General features: G+C 51.2%; 5 protein-coding genes across 6 annotated transcripts; 1 reads left to right on the plus strand and 4 right to left on the minus strand.

Annotated features, from left to right (window-relative positions):
- Positions 1-917: 917 nt before the first annotated feature.
- L3040_005698 (uncharacterized protein) lies at positions 918-2,258 on the minus strand (the record flags this gene model as incomplete). Of its 2 annotated transcripts, none has more annotated exons than XM_066154612.1 (4): positions 918-1,035; positions 1,114-1,187; positions 1,249-1,343; positions 1,460-2,258. In XM_066154612.1, the coding sequence occupies 4 exons, from the start codon at positions 2,256-2,258 to the stop codon at positions 918-920; spliced, it is 1,086 nt and encodes a 361-aa protein (XP_066011463.1). The 2 variants fall into 2 exon arrangements, with proteins under 2 accessions (XP_066011463.1, XP_007295767.2); XM_007295705.2 differs by having other exon boundaries at positions 977-1,059; positions 1,249-1,284; positions 1,384-2,258.
- A 262-nt stretch (positions 2,259-2,520) lies between these two features.
- Positions 2,521-3,611, plus strand: L3040_005699 (uncharacterized protein; the record flags this gene model as incomplete). Its single annotated transcript, XM_007295704.1, has 3 exons — positions 2,521-2,601; positions 2,709-2,912; positions 2,997-3,611. 3 exons carry the CDS (start codon positions 2,521-2,523, stop codon positions 3,609-3,611), a joined length of 900 nt encoding a protein of 299 aa, XP_007295766.1.
- A 333-nt stretch (positions 3,612-3,944) lies between these two features.
- On the minus strand, positions 3,945-5,595 carry L3040_005700 (uncharacterized protein; the record flags this gene model as incomplete). Its single annotated transcript, XM_007295703.2, has 3 exons — positions 3,945-4,126; positions 4,236-4,862; positions 4,953-5,595. The coding sequence occupies 3 exons, from the start codon at positions 5,593-5,595 to the stop codon at positions 3,945-3,947; spliced, it is 1,452 nt and encodes a 483-aa protein (XP_007295765.2).
- A 2,813-nt stretch (positions 5,596-8,408) lies between these two features.
- Positions 8,409-11,954, minus strand: L3040_005701 (uncharacterized protein; the record flags this gene model as incomplete). Its single annotated transcript, XM_066154613.1, has 3 exons — positions 8,409-10,300; positions 10,509-11,251; positions 11,305-11,954. The coding sequence occupies 3 exons, from the start codon at positions 11,952-11,954 to the stop codon at positions 8,409-8,411; spliced, it is 3,285 nt and encodes a 1,094-aa protein (XP_066011464.1).
- Positions 11,955-12,491: 537 nt separating this feature from the next.
- L3040_005702 (uncharacterized protein) lies at positions 12,492-13,112 on the minus strand (the record flags this gene model as incomplete). Its single annotated transcript, XM_066154614.1, has 2 exons — positions 12,492-12,639; positions 13,030-13,112. 2 exons carry the CDS (start codon positions 13,110-13,112, stop codon positions 12,492-12,494), a joined length of 231 nt encoding a protein of 76 aa, XP_066011465.1.
- Positions 13,113-15,573: the final 2,461 nt, after the last annotated feature.

Here is a 15,573-nt window from a genome sequence, read left to right on the forward strand (position 1 = left end):
ATCCAATAGCGAGCATTGCGTAGGAACACCTCTTACAACTCTTCGAAACACGAGACTTCGTGCGGGTGCTCTGCTCTTCCAGGTACAGGCTATTAACTGCCATCAAAGACGCATGCTTGAAGTCCAAGCAAAATTTCAAAGAGCACAACTCCTTTCCAATGTCGTAGCCAAGATCCCTACGGCACTTCAAGATCGGCGCCTGTTGGCAGTCCAGGCACAGCTTCAGCAAGCGCTGCACATGTCAATCCTGACCACCCTCTTCGGCAACAAGGCGAGGAATTCCAAATATATAATCAAAAAACGTTTTCTCGGAGAAGTTCATAGAATTCGTGTTACCATACAAAAAATCGCCGAACCCAACCAAGGATTCTCGTTTTACACCAGCACTGGCAGGAGAGATAAAACAAAACCTCAACAACTTCATCGACAAGAATGAGCTCCGGCAATATGGAATTCGGATACACGATAGCGAATGGCGAATGGAAAGAGGAATGTAATTGGACACTTACAGCGACCGAGCAGGATTCTGGTCGTTCACTAGAAGACCGTGCCCACATTGTGATCGATGCCAGCCAAATTTTCAGGTTCGTTTCCTCTCGGCCTCGATTCAGTCATGGCAAAAGGCATGCCGAACCAAGTGAATCGCTACGTCAGAATCCAAAACTTGGTTCTGACAGTACAGGATTCGTCAGCCGCAATGAACAGCTTGCGCATCGAGCAATCCCACGTCTCAATCACTGAGCCACTATGTCCTCGAAAATTTTCCTAAGTTGCAATCCGAACATTAGGCTTCTATCCGATCTCTGCCAGCCGTAGTTGACGAGTGGAACGGGCACATTCAAAATTCATGCCCCGATCTGTTTGGGCGGATAAAGTTTGATATCGAGGCATGAACGTCGCAGGCGTCGATTCGATGGTTACTGCACTGCACCGCACCCGGAAAGCCACACATCTGGGAGCACGCATTTCCTTCCGGTTATAGGAAACCTGGAAGCCATGGGACCAGCCCCTTCCCCCTCCAGAACTTTAGCGATACTGATCGGCCGACAAAGTAAAATGCTTAGCCAAGGTCAGGTGGGGGGACTCGGACGTTTGTAGACGAGTTCGACATACCAACAGATTCGAGTATCTCGGCAACGGGTTTGCTGAGGAAAAGGTAGATGGCAATGATGCATGACGAAAGGTTTCTGGAAGATGAGCCGTTTTGTATTGGGTGCACGTAAATTTCAAAGCTCGAGGAGGATATACCGGTTGTTGGAAATCTCCCTCGTAAGAACTTTCGAGCTTGGATAGCAATGCGAATCGCTCGGTCTTCACCAATATGCCTTCGTCGAAGGCCTTGTCTGGCATCACTCAGTGTACAGCCCCTCCGTCAATATCCACTTCCTTATGCCTGGCGTCACCAGGCTTCCCAGTTTCTCTTCGTCTCTCAATTTCGCGGCTTCTCGAACTTTCGTACTGCTGATCACCTCTTCGCCTTCTTTCCTCCCTTCAACCATTTCAATCCTTTTATCAACGACCCATTCCCGCAAACCACCTAGGCTTTCCAGACTTCCTTCGCCAACGTCACTCAAGAATTTGGTTTGCGCAGCCTTGTCTCCCCATTCATCGTCCGCACGGTACGTGACTCTCAGTTTGTGTTTTGCGAGAAACGGCTGAAGGGGCGCAAGCGTATGTGCAGGTGGGTAGTATTTTGTATCTAAGCACCTTACAAGTGTATCATATCCTATCAGATGAACTTGTTCAGTATCTTGCAACGGGTATGCTTCAGATGGAGATATATGGAGGGCCTTGTCGGCGAAATATGGGAGCTTTGTGAGGCCAATGTCTATCCCTACTTGGCAGCTATGTTGCTGTAGACCTCGTTTAGACTGTGACGACGACGTTATATCGTCAATCACATCTTCTGCGAAAACTTGCATCATTGCCAACCGCTCTTCAAACGATGCCGGCTTGGGCGCTTTATCAGCGTTCTGGATGGCTAGAAGGAGCAGAACTCGAGGTGGATTTGGCGATCCCGGAGAAGATTTTAGAGCTGAGAGGATGATTCTTGCATGGGCAAGAGTGGGAGGATTGAAGGAAGAGTCGAGGATGTACACCATCTTCGGTAGAGAGGGTTGTTGTTGTTGTTGTTGTTGTTGACGATGGGGGATGGAGGAGACAATTCGGAACGCGGCTTTGGAGCTCTGGAAACTCCCGAGAGCCTGTCTGAATAGGGCAATCATCTGCTCGGGATCGTTTAGAGCTGTCTCGACCATGATGCTTGAAGGTGATCAGCGCAGGGGCAAGAAGATGGATAAGTATGTATAGAATTAGATTGAAATCGGTACATGAAGATTGAAGCACCAAGATATTTGCCAAGTATGCGAGGCTACTTCTTGGCAAAGTAACATAATGACATCAACACTGAGAGCTGTACCACAGCCTCGTCCTCGGCCTCGGTTCTGGTCTCTAATAGTTGTTTAACTAACAACGCAGAGAATCTAGACTGACTCGAAGCTCGATCCGACCATCACCATCATGGCAGTCGTCGAGAACTGGATGCCTCCCACGCGAGAGAATTGGGAACTGGTGCATTTCTACTTCAAACTCTTCCCACTGGTAAGTACCTGCATAGGTTTGCTGCAGTGCTGCGTCGTTTAGTAGTAGCATATTACGGCTATCAACGCGGTAATACCAGCACTACCTATCTCACAAATCAACAATAGGTTACGGTTTTTCAATGGATCCAGCCTTGGTACGGAGCTGGAAAGACATCCAGCGTCAGTCGACTCAACCTACCTGGAAAAATCGCCTGGATGACTATGGAGACCCCAGGAATGCTCACACTGCTCTACATTATGTATACCTTGCCAGAAAAAATCGGGCTCGCTGAGCTGCCCTGGGAGAACAAAGTAATGGCTGGATTATATGTTAGCCACCACGTCTCATTTCCATCCTCGTCCTGCAAACATGGTCTACAGTCAGTCAGTGCGAGCTAATAGTGCCGACAACAGACCGTCCACTACCTGTACCGTGCCATTCTTTGCCCCATTCTTGCGCCCTCTATGTCCCCCATCCACCTTTTTATCTGGCTCGCCGGCCTCAGCTTCCAAATCACCAATGGCCTCTGCATTGGTTCCTGGCTTGGAGGTTACGGCCCAACATCCCGTCTCGACTGGACCAACAACGGTCAGAACTTTATATCCGGAGCCCGCATTGAACTAGGCATGATGATCTGGGCTTTCGGGCTGATGGGAAACATGTTCCACGACGACGACCTTCGCGAGATCCGGCGAGCAGCTATGCGGAACCAGAAGCAACAAGCAAAGGAGGCCGAGGAGAGCACCGGCAAAGGCAAGGCGGCAAAGAAAGGCGTCGACAAGGTATACATGATCCCGATCAATGGACTATTTCGTTGGATCTTCTACCCGCATTACCTGTTTGAGTGGATCGAATGGGCTGGTTTCTGGATCGTCGGTGGCTGGCATTGCGTGCCTGCTAGGACCTTCCTGCTGAACGAGATTGCAACGATGGTGCCGAGAGCAGTACAGGGAAAGAATTGGTACGTAGAGCGGTTCGGCAAGGAGGGAACCGCTGGCAGGAAGGCGATCATACCCGGCATCTTGTAATTGTGGACGGTTTTTCGGTGCAGATGCCTCTCTTAGAGTGGCGTGCGTTTCACTTTTGGATAAGCGGCCGACGCTCAGATGAAGATTTTCAGATGTGTCATTTTTATTAGCCGACGGTGGCATTCTTATTACTTTGCTAGGAGTTTTACTCTCGATCCGAGCAGAGGAAGTTATTTGTAAAGCAAAGCAACCGTACTCTCGATATAATATACCAAATTAGCCCAAGGAGCATCTAGCCTGAATGCCAATTTCAATATTCAAACACAAAACATCAAATCCTGTTCGCTTTCTCAGAATCCCCATCTGCTCTTGTCGAGCTGTCTTACTCTCCCACTAACGAGAGCTTGCATACTTCGCCTCTCTTCTCTGCATGATCTCCGCCTTCTTCTCGTCATTCTGAGTAGGGTCATTCTCATCATCGCCATCCTGTCCAGGATTGGCCATCTCATACTCGAGCATCTTGATGAACTTGTAGAAGAAGACGGCGATGAACGTGCCAATCATCGGTCCAACCCCTATTCATCATCATCATCATCAGCAGCCGCTCTAAAGAAAAAAAAAATTATGCGAGCAGAGACAGGGAAGGGGATTAGAAAGCCTTGGAAAAGATTTTGAAAAACTTACAGTAGATCCAATGCTCCTTGTCAAAGACGCCCGTCACGACACACGGCCCGAAGCTGCGTGCCGGGTTGAGGGAGCCGCCAGTGTAGTACACACCGACCATCTCGGCAATGAACAGAGCGAGCCCGATGCCGACGGGTGCGATGAAGGTCGCCTTGTGCTTTTCCTTGGCCAGCATGAAGATGGTAAAGACCAACTCGGCCGTCAGGATGGCCTCGATGAAGACGCCCTGCGCGGTGCTGGCGCCGCCCGCCAGCGTCGTGCGGACGTTCAGCTTGGTGGGGAAGAGGCCGGTGACCATGCCCGAGGCGGCGATGCCGCCGCCGATCTGCGCGAAGAAGAGGCAGATGGCGCGGATGGGCGGGATGGCGCCGACCATGACCATGCCGAGCGTGACGGCCGGGTTGAACAGGCCGCCGGAGATGCGGAAGAAGATCCACACGTTGACCATGAGCGAGAAGCCGAAGATGACGGAGATGTAGAGGTAGACGGCGACGTTGAAGCCCGTGGCGCCGCCGGACGTGGTGCTGTCGGCCGAGTCGGACCGGATGTTGGCGACCTGGGTGCCGGCGAAGGCGAAGAAGAGGAACATGGTCGTGCCGACGAACTCGCCAATCGTTGCCACAAAGTCTGCATACAGGGAGTGCGAGCATCAGTAAATGTCCAAGCCCAGATGCATGCGAGATCCGTGATGTGAAAGGGGGGGTGGGAAGCGCTTACGATTCTTGAATTCACTGTTCATCCACTGCGTCCATGGCAGCCGCATCACCTCGGCCTTCTCCTCCGGACTCAGAGTCTTGAAGTTAAGAGCCGTCCGCGGGTTCCTGTGGGCGTCGTAGTTATACCCGTCGATACTCTCCTCGTCACCAACTCTCTTCCTGTGCCCCCTCCAGCCAGTGTTAGGCTCGACATCACGGTCCAAGTCCTCGAAGTAGGGCTTTGAAGCCGAGCCAGGGGGCTTATCATATGCGTCGAAATGACGGTAAGTGCGTGGTGGTCGGGATCGCTCAATCGTATCTTGATGGTAGTCGTCCCGTCTCGAGAAGCCACGCTCGTCTTCGCGGTGGAACACATCGTCTCTCGATCTCAAGGGTCGTCTAGCACCGCCATCTTGGGAGATGCTGGGAGGAGCACCGTCGTATTCTCCCCCCGAGTATCGACGGGGAGGGGCTTGGTTGCTTGCTCTACGTCTGAGAACGCCTCTGATATCTTCTGATCCGGAAGGCTCGTGAGCAGCTATCTCTGGAGAGGATCCCATTCGAGGTTGGTGATACGCTCGGATAGGCGAACTAGGAGGAGCGGGATCTCCATCTGTCTTCCCACCATAGTGAAGCGGCACCTCGGTCGACGCTTCGCCAGGCATTTTAACGATAAATTGGGGAAGTAGGATCGGTTCTGGTATCCAAGTATTGGATGGTCGTCGTCTAAGTGCTCGCTCCGTTGTGAATATCCAGTCTCCTTCTTGGGGAGACTATATGGTGGTTCGTTTGCCGGAAAGGAGAAGCTAATAAGAGCGTTTAATGAAAGACTTTGGGATGGGAGATGGGACCAGTCATGGTAATATAGATGTTTCATGCCCTTCTGCTAATCCATCATCCAGCCACCGTCATCCTCAGATGATACCTGCCAGACCGTCTCCTCCTCCTCCTCCTCATGTCCTTGACTGCGTGACCTTTCGCCCGCCACCAGCGTATCGCGAGCCACCGCCATTTCAAATCCCGATCGCGGTTCAATGCCTGCAATACCAGTGTCTAATATTGAAGGCATTGCGTGAAGAATCACTCTCAAACCAGAGACATGTATTCCGGATGGCTGGTGTGCAGAATCCAAGGCCGTGGCTCAGGGTGCGCCCCCGCGAAGATCAATGCAAGTCAACGTGGACCCGGGCATACGATGCTCGCGGCAGATCAACACGAAGAACTCGCACAGACAGAAAACTGCACCATGCCTACGATAAGCCAAATGAGGATAAAAAAGCCAAAAGGGACCAGTGACGCCTGCGAAAGTTCGAACCAAATTTAGACCAGGGCAAAAGGAGATTTTGGCATGCGAACGGGTGAAACGGCGGTGGCAGCAGGACGTTTTCTGGGAGATACGCGAACCACCTCGCCCAGAAAGGGGCTTCGCTTCCAGGGTAAACCTCGAAGCGAAAATAAATTCTATCTCTGCAACGTTCGTCGTCCACCACCAACCTCTCTTTGCGACGACCGCGCTAGGATGACACCTCCGAGAACTTCAGACATCAACCTCGGCAGCCGAGCCGCGCAAGAAGCCAAAGAATCCATCCCAACGGTTGTCGCAGAGGTATATGTGGCCTATAATAGGTCCGGAGTAAGCTCTACACACCGACCTGCCCCTGGCCAGTGTGTTCGCTGTCGGAGGGCTCACCCATATTCATATTCACCATGGTTTCGTCGCAATTATGCGATTCCCCTGCTTCTTAATGCGATAATTTCCCGTGCTATGATCGGACGGCGAACAGCTGGGCTGAGAAGCTCGCGAAGCTGGTAGTTCAACGGCAACAACGACATCGATGCGCGATCGAAGCCAGTACGAAAAGCGGAGATCACATCACCACCAACCAATTCAACTCCCTTGGGCCGATTATGATATCATCACGTATACACACCCTCTCCCCCTTTTTTCTACTTCCGATGAACTCAAGTATTTCGATCAAACAAGGGACTCTCTCTCATGGGTCCTGGACTTGACTTGACTCGGGGATGAGTCAGTCAGCCAGTCAATACCTAGCTGTCGTGACGTTATACCTCCGATAACCCCCCTCTTTACTCGCTTACCTGAAGCGAAACAAAACATGCACGAAGATGCCTGCCTGCTATCACTATTCCTAATCCCTATTCCCATTCCTGTTACTATTTCCATTGCTTCAATCAAATTCAGTTCAGCCTCTTGCCTCTTACCACTCCCCATCATCATCATCATCATCATCATCATCATCATGCCTAAACAAGAAGAAGAAAGGGAAGGGGTCTAATCCCATCCCATCACATCCCATCCCATCACATCCCATCCCATCATCCTATCCCATCTCATCCCATCCCATCTCATCTCATCTTCTCCAAAATCCAAAATCCAAATCAATAAATATATATATCACCCTCCATCTCTCACCTCTCATCCACTTTCTCATCTCCTATCCCCCATCTCATCCCCCATCCCTCATCCCCCATCTCCAACCTCTCACCTCCAACCTCACCTCCCACTCACCTCACCTCCCACCTCTCATCCATCCATCCATCCACACCCACCCAACGACCGACCGACCGACCAACCAGACTATCAAGAAATCATAAAATCAAAACTCAACCCTCCTCCCTCCTCCCTCCTCCTCCCTCCCTCCCTTTCTCGCCAACTGACTGCCCGGAACGGAGCTGGACAGGCACGACAGGCACGACAGGCAAGACACGAAAAGCTTCCAACTCAACTCAACTCAACCCAACCCTTCCAAACCCCACCCAACAACACCCCCTTTCGCCACCACCAATATTATATATATATATATATATATATTTTTGAATCATTTCACTTTCATCTATAGAGAAAAAAAAATTCTGCAACTAACATCTGCCCGTCAACCATCAATCATCAACCATCTATCTGTGTAGACTTGTACAGCAACTTCGTGCATACGAGGCTGGTCCCAGGCCCTAGCCTCTAGCCTCGGGCTTAAAGACTCTCGTCAGAGAACGAACGTGTCGATCGATAAACAAAAGGCGAACGTGAACGTGACGTACCTACGTACGCCAGGTATTACGTTACGTTACGTCACGGCCCGGCCGGCCAGCCAGCCTCCATCAAGAAAGTAAGTAAAAAAGTATATTATTGTGTCAGGAACTCGAACTACTATGATCCATTCTTGAACTGAGTAAAAGTTTCTTAATTGGTTACAATGACCTATTCATACCAGGTATGCAATACACCCGTGCCGATTCACTAGACCCGCATAAGAAACCCTTTCTTTCCCTAGCCGAATGCACCAACACTCCCATGGTTGCCTCCTACGCCAATCTATGCCTACCAAGAGTAATATGCAAGACCACAACATCCAACGCTCCAACGCTCCAACCCAACTTCTGAAATACAACCTGGACAAACAAACAGAACGATAAGTGATGGCTCCTCATCCTCGCGCTCTCGTCGACCCGCAATACTCACCTATTTACCTTCACCCCAGGCCACCTCCGCGACACTCAAAACCCTCTCCCGCTCCCTGCGCTCCATCCTCTCAACACTCTCAAAATAGTCATCGGTACTCTTCCTCAACACCATCGTTCCCATACTAGCATTTCTGCTTCGCTTCATCAAACTTGGACCCATACCCGCACTACCTCTGACATGCGCACTACCCGCCCGTTGCATGTGCTCACTAGACCCTTCCCAGTCTTTAGCGCTCCACGTCCTGAAGTTACCCTTTCTCTTGCTACTCTCGAAAGTACTAATTCCAAGCCTCTTGTAAGCGTCCGCCGCGTTGTCATCCAGGACCGGATTGATCACACAGTCCTCGTAAAACCGCGGGTCAGCAATACCCTCCACCTCGTCCTCGCCACCTCTACCACGCGTCTTCAGAACACCAAGACCACCGTCTTCAGTCGTATTGGGGCCTGGGGATTTCGAGTCGAGCCCGGGATGGACAACACAATCTTCGTAGAATCTCGGATCAGCAATGCTGACCCCGTCAGTCGCGGTGTCAAGCTGCACATCCAAACTTCCATCCACGTTGACCTTGTGCCTGACAGCCAGCTTTGGAATATGCTGCTTCTTCGCCTCTTTCTCCTGCTCTTGCTTTTTTCTCTCAAGTTCTTGCTCAGCATCGATTTCCGCTACCATCTCCTCTTGTGTTCTTAGAGTGAATGGCAAGACTTCCAACTCTGGATATTCAAGCTCACCAGCAACAGACAAGCTTCCTCTTCGTCCACTGGTCTGCTGGGACTGTTCATCTTGCGTGTCGAACCTGTAGGCCTTGTGCTTAATCTTGTTACCCAGCCTGCCTGTCAGACCTTCGTGAACGATCTCGATTTCGGCGTGATGACCGTCATCATCATGTTCGAGACACCAGATAATCTCCCCATCATCTCGATGACCTAGGACTGCAAAGTCTTTGACGTTGACTCGGTCCATCGCTCCGGCACTGATGCACCGCTCGACCCGACTCTCTGAATCGAAACGTGACCAAGTCGCCGGATACCTCTTGTCAGGTCCCGTCAGCTTGTAGTTCTTGACAATGTTCTTACTTTTTGTCTTCGCCTTCGCAGCTGTGGCTGCCATCTCATCTTCCCAAGAACCCAACACAAGCTCTTTGACAGCCAAACGCTCCTGAAAGCGTGCATTGTACTCCTCTGCGGCACTCTTGTGGTCGCTGATATCAACCTTCTTCTTCTTGTTTTTGGCTAGGCCACCAAAGATGGTGTCAAAGGCACTTTTTGGTATATCATCTTCCATGGCACTCTTCTTTCTAGCACCACTGGCCTGTTTTCCGGGCAGACGCAGATTTTTGGCGACATCCTCGGCCCTGTCATCCTTCTTGATAGCCTTGGTCCACATATGTGCAGAATCTTCGAATTCCGCCAAGGGATTATTGGTACCGGCACGATCAACACCAGAACTGGTCGTAACCCGGGAACTGCCTCGAGGGGTCCGGAGAGACTCCGCATTGAAATTTGGTATCGGAACATCCAACAGCTCTTCAATTTTCGAGGTGCCATCGTAGGTCTTGACTGCAAATTTGGTGGCTAATTTATTGAAGACGGAAGGCTTCCGATGTTGTGGCTCGGGAGGTGCTTCCGATTCCATGTCAAACTCTTCTTTGAATCTACTGGGCACAGGTGAGTTGCGACTCTTGACGATTTCAGAAGAGGCAAACCGTGTTTCGATGAGACTGAGCTCCAACTCTCGCTCTCGGAATGACGCGGTTTCTGAGGCCAGAAGGGAACTGTCATCATGATTCGAGTGGTGATTTTGTCTAGACAAAGGAACCGAGAGACTGGCAGAGGAGCAGTTTGCCGTTGCTGATCTTGTTAAGCAGGCCAGTGGCGGAGGAGATTCTGCAGCTAAAACATTATTAGCCAGGGCGCGTAGTAGGATGGTGAACAGTACCCCTCGATGAACGAATCTCGCGTCCCTTAGGACTAGGAAAGAAGGACAGCAGGTTGAGAAATGAGCTTTCCCGAGAGTGTGGCATGCTACTTGGGTCTGATGGATAAATAGATGATGAGCGGTGCTCGATAACGGCCCCCCAAGAATTGGGAATCTGGTCACTCAGATGCGCAGAGTCTGAGGTAGTTCGCAAAAAGCGAGAACGCTCAGCCATAGCTGCTTGAGAGATGTTGCTGATGCTGTCAACATCACGTTGGTGTGAGCCCCAGCTTGACAGTTGGGGCGATGAAGCAGAACTCTGGAGACCTTTGGAAGCAAGACGCTCTGATATATTCATATCATGCAGATGAACTGCTGTCAAATTATCTTTGACGCCATCAACGCCTCCAAAGTCATCATGGGCATGGCATTGAACTGTTTGAGATTCCGAATTTCCCGCAATCCCGTCATCGTCCGATTCCGTAAAAGCCCGTGATGGCGACCTAAGCCCTTGACTATGGAGCCATCGGTCTACAGGGGGTGACTTTTCCCGTAGCAGCTCTGGGTTCAAAGTTATGGGAACCGCCTGACCGCTGAGCTTCCGGAGATGCTCCCCTCGCTTATCTGCCGAGAACGACAAACGCCATGCTGAGATGAGTGGATCGGTGAGACTTGGAAGTCGTTGAGCCGCGATGATGGGTGCTGCTGGCACTTCAGCAACTGAACTACCACGCTTCCGAGTGGGTAGATAGGCTATTGGTTTGTCGAGTTCAGTGCCCGCGTCAGACAGAGCAGGCAGGCTGCATCGTCGGGAGACTGAGGTTGAGACGGTGGAATTGATCATTGCGGTACTTGGAGAAGCTGGATCGGACTGGCATCCAGGCGTTTTTGCCGTCGAATCTGTTGCCAGAAGCGGTTTATGTGCCCTAACTCGTGTCAGCAAAAGCTTTTTTTCTGAGTTGGGGTTTCAGTCACACACGTTTCAAGAGGACTCAAGTGCGGAGGTGGTAGGTACAACGGATCCAGAGCGGGCAGATCCAAAGTCGGCAGTGGCACATACTGGCCAGGAATCCACGATGGACGATCGTTCCTGAGAGGCGTACCCGGACTCGAGGGCAAGGACTTTGCATCATCGTCATAACAACCCTCATTGCTCAGCTCTTCTCGAATCCTCCTCTCTCTGATCCTTCTGAGTTCCGCTCTGCGCTCGACCTCCTCTTCACTTGTGCCGATGCTCTGCCTGGACATTCGCTTCGACACCCCGTCCTCCTTCGAGAGGTGCTTCTTGAGCTTCTGCGTTACAGCCTTCAAGGTACTGGAGCTCTTCTTTTCTTGGATCCGCTCTGACTCCGTGTCTGTTCCGCACTCCTTATCGCCCTCGAGGATCTCTCTAAACTTGGCACTGCTCTTGTGTATGATGTGGTTTGCCCGACAGGGGTCACTCGGGGCAGTTTCCTCGAAGATTGCTTGAAGTTCTGTAGTGTCGACGGAGATCCATGACGGGACGTGGCCCTTGGAGCCTCGTCTGTTCGTTCTTTGGGCCTGAGCAACTGGCCGAGATGGCACGCAGTCAGGAGAAGGGGGTGCACGACTGGTACAACAGGTGGTCTCGATGGGGCAGGAAGGCATCGCGGTTGAAATAATGAAGGGTTGAGAGAGAGAGAGAGAGAGAGAGAGAGAGAGAGAGAGAGAGAGAGAGAGAGATGTTGGATTACAGCGGCTAAGGCCACATCGTCCTCGAGCGACTGTCCCCGTGGTTGCGCAGACGAAGAAGAGGAAAAAGAAAGATGAGGGATCATCACCGATGGAGCGAGCGAGGAAAGAGTACCACTAGGGGAAGTTTCGACAAGAAGGGAAAGCACGTTGGGAGCTTGATGTTCTCCCCATGGAGGCAATGTATGGGGATCTTCACGCATCAAATCATTGATCAGTGATCATCTTGGACAACGCGAAATATATACCAGAGTTGTTATTGCCATCTGATCTCTCAAGTCGAAATACAGCCCTCTTTCACTAGAGAATCTTCCTGGGCAGTGGGTACAGGCTCAGAACGAGATAGGTGGTATGGAAGGAGCATGGCCAGAACCAAAGTCAGAACTTGGGAAGGACAAGATTCGCAGTAGAAAAGCTCGACTATCAAAAAGCAGGAGAAGTTGCACCCCCGAGTCACCCAGCCACGGCCATCCAAACATCCCCAACATCGATAGCGAACGAACGACGTATACCAAACCACAAATCAAAAGGAAGTCGGACAGGAACACTGGTCTCTCTCCTCTGCAGCGCCGTTACCCGTGATCCCTTAAATCCGCCTAGACTATACTGCGCAGTCAACGCATATTCTATTATATTATAGATATAGAACATACGTAGATCTACATTCTCTGAATACTTCCTCGTCTCCAGATCCAACCAATGAAAAGCATATAGATAAGCTGACCAGTGACCTCAGCTCCGGCGGGAGTAAGGCTTGTTCTGTTGTGCTTTTCAAGGACTCCCCTCTTTTAAGACGACGTGAGTTCTTTAGAGGGAAAGAAAAAAGGTTGAAGGAGGCAAATATAGAATCACGTTGGCGCACGCGGTGACAAGGGAGAAAACTCACCAGCTAAGGTATCACGTGATAGACAACGGCTGCACCGCAGAAGCCACCAGATCATCGTAACCAAACAACGATCGACTCGTCTAGCTAGCTAGCGAGCATGACTACGGTATTCCATCCCGCGCGCCCCTCAGTCGGCCTGCGGAATGGGATTGGTAGATGTCGGTCGCTAAAAATAAGTCCTCTTCCATGCTGCAGCTGCTGCTGCTGCTGCTACTGCACCTCCCATCTCATCTCGTAACAGCAACTGAATTGCCTCTCGTGCTTGGACAGCTACTAACTGACGCTACGGCAGCTAGGTACGTAGTACGTAGTATGTACCATCTGTGCATGTATGTACTACTACTATCTATGCATGTATCTCGAAGCATCGGATCTATGCATCTGCCGGTGAGCAGTTTATGACAGGTAGGGGTTTGCTTTTGCTTTTGCTTGTTTGCATTGCCTGTTACGCATTGTTTAAGCGACACGCACGATTACTGCCCGCAGTCCCCTTTTTCTTCTTTTTCTCCTTCCTTTTCTTTTCCTTCTTCGTCTATCCACCGGTCTCGCATTAATCAACCGATCAATCATCTCAAGACGTACAGCTCCATACATCACTCTACCAAGAAGCTCAAGTCAATTAACTCTCAAGCAAAATTGATTGCCTACTACCTACTACGACGTCGTACCTAATAGCCTTTGCGTAGGCTCTGTATAGGCTCTGGACAGGCTCTGGATAGGCTCTGTCTCAAAGCAGCACGTCCCCATCTCTGTCTCGGCATCACCGAGCAAAGCCAAACACCGCACGGCTAGTCGAAAGAAGCAACATTCCAGAACATTTGTTGTGTTTCTAGCGCACTAGCTTATTATGCTAGCTCCCTTCCCCACTTGCAAGTGAGACCTGGGGCGGACGGAGTCCCTTGCGTTGCTCTTGCCCTGTCCTGGCATCGCCTTGCCCTGCCTACTCTGAAACTCCAATCCCCGCCTGGGCCACCCCTATCCCATTTCCCACGCCGGCCGACGAGTTGGCCCAGCATTCTCGCCTACGTTGACCGCTTAAGCGAAATCAGGTGCCAAAAAACAACATGGCCGGCCGCCGCATAGTTAGATGAAGATGATCCAGATGCACCTCTCGGCGCCGTCCACCTTTGTGCACCTACTACTTACTACTACCTACTACCCAGTACGACGACTACGGAGACGACGTACTATACGTACGTACGTGCTGACTACCTAAACCGACAGACTTTGTTCGGAGTACGCGAAACCGGGCGACCAAATGAATAATTGATTACCCATCCCCACCCACACGCTCTCGCGAAAAATCTAAACGACCACAGCAAACAAACCTACGACGTACAGCGGTTCCTCGATCGGACGAGCCGATTATGACTACTCACGGCAGAGAAGGTAAAAGCAGAGACCACACCATGTCTGGTTTGCATCATCATCACCACCACAACCATCACCGATGCTCCTCCTCGACCACCCCTCTTCTCCTTCCTCCTCCTCCTCCTCCTCCTCCTCCTCCTCCTCCTCATCCTCCGCTTCTCCTACGGGACGACTACTCCCTTTCCAGCCATGTCGCCCGGGCGTACCATCCCGATTCATACATAACCTTTATCTGTTGGAGGCGAGGCTCCGCCGGCAGTTAGCCGGTCGGTCGGTCTCGGTTGGTCGGTCGGCCCGGCGGGGAGGCCGCCCAAACTATTGACTATATCTACTCCTACTATGGCGGTGATGGATTTGTTCGTTCGACAGCCAGCGGTCAATCTTTTTCTTTCTTTTTCCTCCTCCCTGCCTTCTATTTCTTTTTTTGTTCTCTTCTTGTGATTTTGTCCTGTCGGTGTGACTAATGACGGGAAGAAAGGGAAGAAGGAGGAGGGGAAAGGAGGAGGGGAAGAAAAGAAGAAGAAGAAGAAGGAGAGAGAAACTTGCTCCTAGGGAAAAAGGAAAGCGAAATGAAAACGAAACGCACGGCGTGCGCCGCAAGGTCTTCGCACGTAGGGTGCGATGCGTGCTGGATCTTTGCACGCAGATTAATAGTACTTGGGGTGTAGATAAGGGGAGGGGGAGGTGGGCGCCGGCTTGGGGTCTTCGCTTTTTACCTTTTCCTTACTGTAAAGAATAGCTTCTTGGTAAGGAAGGGTACGAGTGAGGGGGGAATACGGCATTGTATTAGTGGCATCGTCGTACTTATTATTATTATGGCGTGATATGATAGTAATGTTAAATGTCAAGGCGATGTGATGTCCCCAGCTTACGTCGTCGTCGTCTGTGCAAATACGGTTGGGGGGGGGGAGGGGAAGGGGGAAGGGGAAGGGAAAGAGGGGGAGAGGGGAGGGGCCGAAGGACTCAAGAATCACGAGTGAGGGCCGAAGGGGAGCGTTGAGCGAGAATTACCGAGGGACAAGAAAGGGCGAAGAAAGGGCGAAGAAAGGGCGAAGAGATGCGGAGAGATGCGAAGAGATGCGCAGCGATGCGCAGCGGAAATGAATGATGCTGGGATAAGGGAGGTTTCTGTGAGTTTTGTACTTACTGCATGTTTGGTACCGTTCAGGAGTATGTACCGGTATGTGTTTGTTTATCTATCTCCGATGGGGGTGGCCTTTGATGGGACGGAGATAAGTCGGGCAGGACGGAGATAAGTGCTCTAGGGAGGGAGATAAG

Source organism: Drepanopeziza brunnea, assembly GCF_022702325.1.
Source record: "Drepanopeziza brunnea f. sp. 'multigermtubi' strain 214-2 chromosome Unknown ctg9, whole genome shotgun sequence".
In the NCBI taxonomy this organism is placed as follows: domain Eukaryota; kingdom Fungi; phylum Ascomycota; class Leotiomycetes; order Helotiales; family Drepanopezizaceae; genus Drepanopeziza; species Drepanopeziza brunnea.